Below are 10,509 nucleotides of genomic sequence, written 5' to 3'. Positions count from 1 at the left end.
GGGGCGGGACTGAGGCCACGCCTTCCAGCCCGCTGAGCAATCAGGATTTGGCTTTGGGGCCTCGGAGACAGGTACCCCTGCTTTGGATTCCTCTCCTTCGTCCCTTCCACCCAATAGACCGGCTTCATCGTCTTGTCATTCTCTATTTCCCTGGAGACTGTGCTATTTTCTAGCTCAGGGCTCAGCAAATGTTTTCTGCAAAGGGCCAGGTTGTAAATGTTCTGGGATTTGCAGGCGGCAAAGACTCAACTCTGCAACTGTTCAACAGCCGGTGCAGCGCGAACGCAGCCATCACAATACTGAATGAATTAGCCTGGTTGTGTTCCAACAAATTTTATTTATAGACTCTTAAATTTCATATAATTTTCACCTGTTACATATAAATTTCATCTGTCATTCTGTCACAGAATATTATTTTGATTTTTTTAATCATTAAAAAATGTAAAAACCACTGTAGCTCACAGGCCTTACATTAAAAAGGGGGTGGGCCAGATTTGGCTGCAGGTGGGAGTTTGCAGACCCCACTTCTAGAGGGGTAAACTAATGGTTTAATGACCACAGCTGCTGCTCACACATCAAGACAGACAGGCAGGGGGCCGGGCATAGTGACTCATGCCTGTAATCTCAGCACTTTGGGAGGCTGAGGCAGGTGGATCACTTGAGGTCAGCAGTTCGAGACCAGCCTGGCCAACATGGTGTAACCCCATCCCTGCTAAAAATACAAAATATTAGCTGGATATGGTGTTGTGTGCCTGTAATCCCAGCTACTGGGAAGGCTGAGACAGGAGAATCGTTTGAACCTGGGAGGCGGAGGTTGCAGTGAGCCGCGATCATACCACTGCACTCCAGCCTGGGTGACTGAGCAAGACTCCATCTCAAAAAAAACCCAAAAAGACAGGCAGGGTCAGAAGTGTGAGTCCTTGATTCCAAGGTGGCAAGTGTAATCAGGGAGCTGAGAATTCATTATTTTTCTCATGCTTGGTCCAGTTACCTACAGAAATGGCCCCTGTGATTACAAGACCAGGAGGGGGGCTAGGCCCTGGGGAGAGGAGAAGGGGCTGGCAGTGCAGGAGCGAGAGTCCCAGGGAAGGGCCCACTCCCTGTTAGGGTGGGAGTTGAGACAGGTGCAGGCGCAGGATCTCCTCTGCCCGCTTCAGGTACTCAGCTGCCTTCTTCTTCACACCTTCCTGGCGGGCAGGCAACGGGTCACCTGTGGAGAGAGACTGCTCGGCTGAGGCACCTGGGCACCACTGGTCTAGTCGGAACCCCTGGTCTGGTCCTTTACAATTCACAGAGTATCACCATGTGCTTTTCCCTCCTCTCTGAGGCCCAGCATCCATTCTCCCCATTCTACAAACAAGAAAACTGAGGCCATGCTGGGCGCAGTGGCTCACGGCTGTAATCCCAGCACTTTGGGAGGCCGAGGCAGGCAGATCACTTGAGATCAGTTCGAGACCAGCCTGGCCAACATCACAAAACCCCGTCTCTACTAAAAATTCAAAAATTAGCCAGGCATGGTGGTGGGCATCTGTAATCCCAGCTACTCAGGAAGCTGAGGCAGGAGAATCTCTTGAACCTGGGAGGCAGAGGTTGCAGTGAGCCGAGATTGTGCCATTGCACTTCAGCCTGTGACAAGAGCAAGACTGTCTCAAAAAAAAAGAAAGAAAGAAAAGAAAAAAGAAAACTGAGGCCACAAGAGGTGTTAAAACAAACAAACAAAAAACAAAGACAGAAACAAAAATCTGCCCAGGTCACACAGCTGGTCAGTGAGGAGCAGAAGGGCTCCTGCTCTGTGAATTGCTTGCTTTTTGCTCCCTTCATCACTGCCCCACCTGGGACCCAGGCCTGACCCTCCACCCTCAGTCCCTACTCACCGGGGACTCCCTGAAGCAAGACATGTACACCATCTCGATAGCCCTGGAGCGCGGCAGCATAAGCGCCTGCCTTCTCGTCCCGCAGGGCCTGGGTGATGAGCTCTGTGGCCTGGCTTAGATAGGCAGGGGTAGGCCCTCCTTCCCCGTCCTCTTCCTCCTCCTGCCCTCCTGGCTCCCAGGGTTCCTGGTCTAGCCTTGCCGACTCCACCTCCATCGTTGCCAGCTCAGCCACATGGGTGGGGCTGGGGGCTGCGCCTTCTGCAATTAGAAAGGGAGGACTCAGACCAGACTAGCCCTTCCTTTCTCAGGCCCTCTGCCCAACCCCAAGACCTCTTTTGTTCATCAGGGTATCAGCCTGTCCCCAGTAGAGGGGACCAATGCCAGAGCAATCCAGAAGTCGTCTGTGGATCAAAAACTAGCCATGATGTATTTGATAGATAGGGTTCATGTGCTTCTGTAAAAACAGCCTTACCGCCAGGTGCGGTGGCTCACGCCTGTAATCCCAGTATTTTGGGAGGCCAAGATGGGCGGATCACGAGGTCAGGAGATGGAGACCATCCTGACTAACATGGTGAAACTCCATCTCTACTAAAAATACAAAAATTAGCTGGGCGTGGTGGCGGGCACCTGTGATCCCAGCTACTCAGGAGGCTGAGGCAGGAGAATGGCGTGAACCCGGGAGGCGGAGCTTGCAGTGAGCCGAGATAGCGTCACTGGCACTCCAGCCGTGGGTGCAGAGTGAGACTCCGTCAAAAAAAAAAAAAAAAAAAAAAAAACCACCACACCACCAACAAAAAACACAGCCTTACCTCCTAATTATTTCTATTTTTTTTTTTTTTTTTTTTTTTTTTTTTTTTTTTGAGGACGGAGTCATGCTCTGTTGCCCAGGTGGAAGTGCAGTAGCCGGATCTCAGTCACTGGCAAGCTCCGCCTCCCGAGGTTCACGCCATTCTCCTGCCTCAGCCTCCCGAGTAGCGACTACAGGCGCCCGCCACCTCGCCCGGCTAATTTTTTTGATTTTTTAGTGAGTACGGGGTTTCACCGTGTTAGCCAGGATGGTCTCGATCTCCTACCGTCGGTGATCCGCCCGTCTCGGCCTCCCAAAGTGCTGGGATTACAGGCTTGAGCCACCGCGCCCGGCCTTCCTAATTATTTCATTGGTGCACACTCACTTTAGTTTGTGAGCTCTGGGTCACTGGTCCTATTTCCCTCTTGACTCCAGTTGACCTAGAAATCCAAAAATCCCCTCCAGAAAGTTTCCCTGAAGGATGCTAGGCCAACGACACCAGGCTGAGGGTAGAACTGCTCCAAGCCTTGGAATAATCTTAGAATAGGAGACTTAGAGAATCTCAGGGGTTTTCTGAAGCCTTGCAGTTTCAGCTGAGGCCCCCAAATGTAAAGACAGTGGGTGACAGGTGTCCTCACATTTCCCAGGGAAAGGCTCATTATATCCCCCTGGACCGGCTAAAAGGGGTCGGACATGCTCCCTGCAGCTTACACACGAGGCGGCTGGAGATCTGGTGCCTTTGGTGAAAAGGCCTCTGAGGGGAAGGTGCAGGGACAGGGAGCATCATGATACCCTCTCATCCTGGAGAGGGAAAAGGTAGGCCCCTCTCTAACCCCATCCCTGTGAGGACTTCCATGAGAGCCCTGAGAAGACCCGGCCTCCTGCAGGAGGGAGAAGACACCTCTTGGCTGGGCCTACAACCCTCCATGTATTGCTCAGGGAGCAGACAGCAGAAGAGTGCCTGGGACACCTGCACACTTGAGTTCAGGAGTTTGCTGTGAAGAAGAGAGACACAGGTGCCCACTCCTTGCCTTGAGAATTCTGGTAGTGAAAGACTCGTTGGAGATGCCCACCACGGCAGGGCAGGGAAATAAGGCAGTGTCTGAGCAAACTGCAGCTCCAGGCTCTGGGGACTCTCCCCATGGGCTGAGTGAGTCTCACTGGAGCTGCCTGTGAAGGGTCTTGAAAAGATCCTGGTTGGACACAGTTGCTCACGCCTATAATCCAGCGCTTCAGGAGGCCGAGGTGGGAGGACTACCTGAGTCCAGGAGCTTGAGACCAGCCTGGGCAATATAGTGAGAACTTGTCTCTACAAAAAATCAAAAACTTAGCTGGGCGTAATGGTGCATGCCTGTGGTTCTGTCCCAGCTGTTCAGGAGGCGGAGGTGGGGGGATGGCTTGGGCCTAGGAGGTAGAGGCTGCAGTGAGCCATGATCACACCACTGCCCTCTAGCCTGGTGACAGAGCCAGACCCTGTCTCAAAAAAAAAAGAAAGGAAAAAATAAAAGAGAAAATAGAAAAGCTCCTGCCCAGGCAGCTAGCTGCCCAGCAGAGGCTCAGCTGGCACAAGGACAGAGCACTTGGATGCCTGCCACCCAGAGGCCAGACACAACAGCCCTATGACACCAACACTGCCTTTCCCTCCCATTCCTTCTTCCCACTCCCCAACCCTGGAGAAGCAGGAACAGGAACAGGAGGAAGCAGAACGAGAAAAGTGAAAGAGGCAGGGCACTTTGGCTCATGCCTGTAATCTCAGCACTCTGGGAGGCCAAGGAGGGTTGATCACCTGAGGGTCAGGAGTTTCAGACCAGTCTGACCAACATGAAGAAATCCCATGTCAACTAAAAATACAAAATTAGCCAGGCACTGTGGCGCGTGCCTGTAGTCCCAGCTACTCGGGAAGCTGAGGCCGGAGAATCGCTTGAACCCGGGAGGTTGCAGTGAGCAGAGATTGCGCCACTGCACTCCAGAATGGACAACAGAGTGAGATTCTGTCTCAGAAAAAAAAAAAGAATAACAGACATGGGCTCTCGCTATATTGCCCAGGCTGGTCTTGAATTCCTGGGATCTCCCTGCCTCAGCCTCCCAAAGTGTTGAGATGACAGGTATGAGCCAATGTGCCAGGCCTTGGCGAATTTTAGAATGAAAAACTCCAGTGCCTCAGAGCTTGGGACTGTCGAGTCCCAGGATCTCAGAGCAAGAAGGTGCCCAGGACCCTGACCTCCATCGGGGGCCCTTCAATCTCCGGCATCCCCAAATGCCAGTGGCTCCAGGCCCCCAGAGGGGTTTCCCTTTGCAGCTGCTCTTTGAGCTCAGAACTCACTCCCATTGACCAGCAGGCTTCTTGCCTTCAGGATCTGCAGCCAGACCCTGGCCAGCCGGGAAATCCCACCACGAGCTTACAGCGAAGGAACTAAAATGTCCCAGAGCAGTGTGACCTGGCTCTTTCCAAAGCCTTCTCAGTGAGATGGCCCCAACGTGGGAAGTGCCTCCTTTCCTTCCTCATGGCTACTTGTTGCACAGGTGCATCCAGCACACCACACCACGAGCCCCGGCACGGGGCTTCTAATTCTCATTGAAGCTGCTATTGGTTCACAGGGCAGCACTACTGAGGGGACGTCTTTCCCAGATCTGCGCAGGCACTGAGCAGGTTAGTGGGGCTCTGCCCTCCTCCCTGTCCTAAGGATGTCCTGCTCTGGCCCCTTCCCGGCTGACCCAGCTCATTACCTTCCTTGGAGAAGGGGTCGAAGAGGGCCAGCTCAGCCTCGGTGAGGGGGCCTCGGGCAGGGGAACCGGACGCCTCCTCGGTGCTCTCACAGTTAAAGAGGAGATCCAGGGCCTCCTGGGCAGGGCTGGATGGTGGGGGGTCCACTGAGGAAGAGATAATTGGGGTCATGAATACCTGCATTTATTTCTCAGCTTTCAAAATGGAATTACTCTCTCCCTAAACCCTTGCAGCAACCATGGGCATAGACAAGCCCGTTATTAGGGTTTATGTCCATTTTACAGATTAAGAAACTGTAGTGCAGAGAAGGAAAAGGACCTGCCCAAAGTTCCTCAGCCAGTAAGTGATAGACCTGGGACACACGCCCATTTCTCACTAAGACCACTGAGGAGTGAGTGTGGCCCCCTCCCCACTCTGTACCCTCCAGCCTTGGTTCCCTCCTCCCACCCTGATGTACCTGGCACCTCCAATTCCTCAAGGCCCCTCCTTTCTGCAGGGAGCGGCTGGGGTAGCCGGGGGTCATCAGGGGGCGGGGTGGGGATCAGAGGGGTGGCAGGATGTGCAGGTCCCTGGACATCTCCGAGGGTCGGGTCACCTCCCCACCCTGCAGGACAGAAAGATCAGCCATGGGGAGTCATGGGGTGCAATCTGGTGGGTGGGTAAGTGGCCCAAGTTCTGGTAAAGTGGAAGGTGCACATACCCTGAAGAACTCCTTGAGCTGGGGGCTGTTGTTGAGCGCAGGTATGTGCACGGTGAAGCGAAGCAGGTCCTCTGCCCCCTTTCGCCGCTCCTCGATCACTGAGGCTTCAAATCGGCCTACAGCCCCCAGGACAAGGAACAGGGGAGAGTGACAGTGACCTATAGGGGCTTCTGCCCCAAGGCCACTTTTCCTGGTCCTGCCTGAGATGCTCTGAGCAACTCACTGCCTTCCTATCCCTTCTCCCAGCAATCTTCTCTGGCTCCTCCTGGGGTGAGGGAGGGGCTTCCAGGACGGATCAATTTCCCTATTCATTCATTTGCCAGATGTTTACTGAGCACCTACTATATGGTAGACTCAGAAGGTGAACAGGGGAGGAACAAGTCTCTGCCCTTGTGAATATCATATCCTACACAGGGGGTGCTAGGTAGTTAACAAGAAACAAAAACATTTCTGATGGCTTCGATCTAATGAGGAGAAAAGTAAGGCTCAGAGAGGGAAAGTGACTTGCCCAAGGTCACACAGCAAGTAGCCCCCGTTTGTTTTTTGAGACAAGGCCTGGCTTTGTTACCCAGGCTGGTGTGCAGTGGCACAATCTCAGCTCACTGCAACCTCTGCCTCCTGGGATCAAGCCGCCCTCCCGCCTCAGCCTCCCAAGTAGCTGGGACTATAGGTGCACAACACCATGCCTGGCTAATTTTTCTATTTTTTGTAGAGATGGGGTTTTACCATGTTGCCCAGGCTGGTCTTGAACTCCTGAGCTCAAGTGATTACCTTGCCTTGGCTTCCCAAAGTGCTGAGATTACAGGTGCGAGTCACAGTTTCACTGCTCTGTCCTAGGTATTATGCAGCGCAGGCTAACTCTGGTCCAGTTACTGTGCGGCCATTATGTGGTACTTCCCCACTGGCCTGGCATAACCTGACAGCAGCAATCCTTCACCTTGCTTCAAAAGAACATCTTGGCCGGGCGCGGTGGCTCACACCTGTAATCCCAGCATTTTGGGAGGCCAAGGCAGGTGGATCACTTGAGGTTAGGAGTTCGAGACCAGCCTGGCCAACATGGTGAAACCTCGTCTCTACTAAAAATAAAAAAGTCAGGTGTGGTGGCGCACACTACTTGGGAGGCTACTTGACTACTTGGGAGGCTGAGGCAGGAGAATCGCTCAAACCTGGGAGGGCAGAGTTTGCAGTGAGCTGATATCATGCCACAGGACTCCAGCCTGGGCGACAGAGTGAGACTCTGTCTGAAAAAACAAAAACAAAAACCAACAACAAAAAAGAACATCTCACGTGAGTACGCAGACCCAAGCAACTGTTCAGCACTGCCTAATACAGATATGAGCTACATATGCAATTTTACATTTTCTAGCAGCTACATTAAATAAAAGGAAAAAAGAAATAACTTTTTTTTTTTTTTTTTTTTGAGACGAAGTCTCACTCTGTCGCCCAAGCTAGACTGCAATGACACAATCTTGGCCTCCCAGGTTCAAGCAATTCTCCTGCCTCAGCCTCCTGAGTAGCTGAGATTACAAGCACCTGCCACTACACCCAGCTAATTTTTTGTATTTTTAGTAGAGATAGGGTTTCACCAAGTTGGCCAGGCTGGTCTCGAACTCCTGATCTCGTGATTCATTTGCCTCAGCCTCCCAAAGTGCTGGGATTACAGGTGTGAGCCATCACGCCCAGCCACAAGTTAATTTGAATATTTTATTTAACCCAATATATCCCAAATATTCTCACTGCAACAGGTAATCAATATACTAAGTATTGAGATAGGCTGGGCGCAGTGTCTCAGGCGTGTAATCCCAGCACTTTGGGAGGCCGAGGCGGGCAGAGTAGCTGAGGTCAGGAGTTCAAGACCAGCCTGGCCAATGTGATGAAACTCCGTCTCTACTAAAAATACAAAAATTAGCCAGGTATGGTGGTGTGCACCTGTAATCCCAGCTACTTGGGAGACTGATGCAGGAGAATCCTTTGAACCTGGAAGGCAGAGGTTGCAGTGAGCCAAGATAACACCACTACACTCCAGCCTGTGTGACAAAGTGAGGCTGTCAACAACAACAAAAAAATTGAAAAAAAAGGAAAATAATATGGAGCTAATAAAGACAGGATTTTTGTTTTTTTTTTTTTGAGATGGAGTTTCGCCTCAGCCTCCCAAAGTGCTAGGATTACATGTGTGAGCCACCACGCCCGGCCCAACAGGAATGTTAAAAGGTGCAATACACAGTAAGTGTTAGGCTGCTCTGAGCCTCAGTTCCTCCATCTGTAAAATGAGGTCATCTCTAAAAGCCCTTCCAAACATGTCTCTGCCCAGAGTTTCAGGCGCTCTCTATCCAGCCCCCACTGGCAGAGGTCCTCTTTTGTCCAACACTCCCTTTATCTTTGGCCTGAGTGCCCCGATCTAACACTTACCAAACACCTGGGCCCGGGGGAATGCAGGGAACTCCTCAAGGCGGCGGAAGAGGTTGCGGTGGGTGTAGGCCAGGTCTCCATGCAGCTTGCGGAAGTCGCTGTACCGCTTCCAGACCACCACCTACGAGGGACATGAGGCTTGCCCAGAACCAGCAATGGTGGGAGGCAGCCGCCCCCGGTGCCCAGCCTGCCCCCAGAGCGTGTGAGGATCAGGATGCAGCTGCAGCAGCCCCTCGCCCAGGGACAGGGAGGAAGGAGGGCCGGTGTCCAAGCAGAGTTACCAGCTGCCCCTTGACAGTTTCCAGATCTGAAACTGCAGAATGGGCCCTCTTCCTCCCAGGAGCCTCACCTCTTTGACATCCTCTGGGTCCTTCTTTGAGATGAACTGAGAAAGAAAGGCAAGAGCTGGTTGAGACCAGAGACCACCATCTGACACCCTCTCACCCCGTTTGCCCCAGGTGCCTCCTAGTCCCCCTCATGGGGCAATGGCCTTTGGCCACTGGCCTCTGGCGTCAAGGCATCCTGGCTTTAAGCCTTTCCGTGTAATTTTAGAAACTTTTCCTACTATGTACCTCAGTTTCTCCATCTGTCAAATAGAAGGACCTCTAAAGGCTCATCTGGACTGCTCCAACCTCAGCCCACCTTTTTTTTTTTTTGAGATGGAGTCTTGCTCTGTCGCCCAGGCTGGAGTGCAGTGGTGCACTCTCGGCTCACTACCACCTCTGCCTTCAGGGTTCAAGCGATTCTCCTGCCTCAGCCTCCCAAGAAGCCGGGATTACAGACATGCACCACCACGCCTGCTAATGTTTGTATTTTTAGTAGAGATGGGGTTTCACCATGTTGGCCAAGCTGGTCTGGACTCGTGACCTCAAGTGATCTGCCCAGTGAGCACCCAGCCATCAGCACAATTTTTATCCCGGTTCCTTGAACAGGCCAACTCCCTGCATCTCCTTCTGAAACCAAAGAACCCCAAGTCTCCAAAGAAGGGAGGTTCTGCCTCAGGAACCTCCTTCCCTGAGGGAGAAGGTCCTGTGCTTCAGCGCCCTAGACACAGAAGAAACCATTGCTGGAGCTGAAGTCCCTGGAAGGGCAGACTTGGGTCTGAAGTGAAAACGAGATTCAGTTTTCATCATGTTATGTTCATAATAATTTTAAAATAATGCCCTATGGTTTAGGGTACTTGACAGTTTAATAACATCTCCTATGCCAGGCACGGTGGCTCAAGCCTGTAATGCCAGCACTTTAGGGGACCCAGGTGGGCAGATCATTTGAGTCCAGGAGTTTGAGACCAGCCTGGGCAACATAGTGACACCCAATAGCGGCAAAAAATAACAAAAAATTAGCTGGGTGTGGTGATGTGGCACACCTGTAGTCCCAGCTACTTGGAAGGCTGAGGTGGGAGGATCACTTGAGCATAGGAAGCAGAGGTTGCAATGAGCTGAGATTGCACCACTGCACTCCAGACTGCAGAGAGTGAAACCCTGTCTCTTACACACTAAATAAATAAATAAAAACATCTGTTCCTTATCTGAGATCCCACTGAAGCAGACATAATTAACATGCCCATTTAAGAGATAAGGAAATGGAGGCTTTGAGAAGATCACACACTAGGTAAGAAAGATCGCTGGAACTAAAACCTTGGACTTGGCTTTTGACAACAGAGACTTGCCTAAAATATTCTGGTAAAAGAAACTATTTAAAAACCATTGAGTGGTCAGGTGTGGTGGCTCATCACACCTGTAATCCCAGCACTTTGGGAGGCCGAGGTGGGTGAATCACTTGAGGTCAGGAGTTCAAGACCAGCCTGGCCAACATGGTGAAATCCTGTCTCTACTAAAAATACAAAAATTAGCCAGGCGTGGTGGCAGGCGCCTGTAGTCCCAACTACTCAGGAGGCTGAGGCAGGAGAATCACTTGAATACAGGAGGCAGAGGTTGCAGTGAGCTGAGATCACGCCACTCAACTCCAGCCTGGCAACACAGCGAGACGCTATCTCAAAAAAAAAAAAAAAAAA

At 51.9% G+C, this 10,509-nt stretch overlaps 1 protein-coding gene across 1 annotated transcript in view; it reads right to left on the bottom strand.

Moving 5' to 3' along the window:
* Positions 1-317: 317 nt before the first annotated feature.
* Positions 318-10,509, bottom strand: part of SNX15 (sorting nexin 15) — a 13,718-nt gene continuing 3,526 nt past the window's right edge. The window contains 8 exon segments of the mRNA XM_017893440.1: positions 318-1,210; positions 1,875-2,132; positions 5,389-5,532; positions 5,844-5,936; positions 5,939-5,990; positions 6,087-6,202; positions 8,496-8,616; positions 8,845-8,880. Coding sequence (XP_017748929.1) covers positions 1,104-1,210; positions 1,875-2,132; positions 5,389-5,532; positions 5,844-5,936; positions 5,939-5,990; positions 6,087-6,202; positions 8,496-8,616; positions 8,845-8,880 — 927 coding nt within the window. The 3' untranslated portion in view covers positions 318-1,103.

The sequence above is a fragment of the Rhinopithecus bieti genome, unplaced genomic scaffold (genome assembly GCF_001698545.2).
Source record: "Rhinopithecus bieti isolate Rb0 unplaced genomic scaffold, ASM169854v2 scaffold_1017, whole genome shotgun sequence".
Classification (NCBI taxonomy): domain Eukaryota; kingdom Metazoa; phylum Chordata; class Mammalia; order Primates; family Cercopithecidae; genus Rhinopithecus; species Rhinopithecus bieti.
The sequence above is the reverse complement of the archived record's forward strand: the minus strand, read 5'-3'. Positions and strand labels throughout refer to the sequence as shown.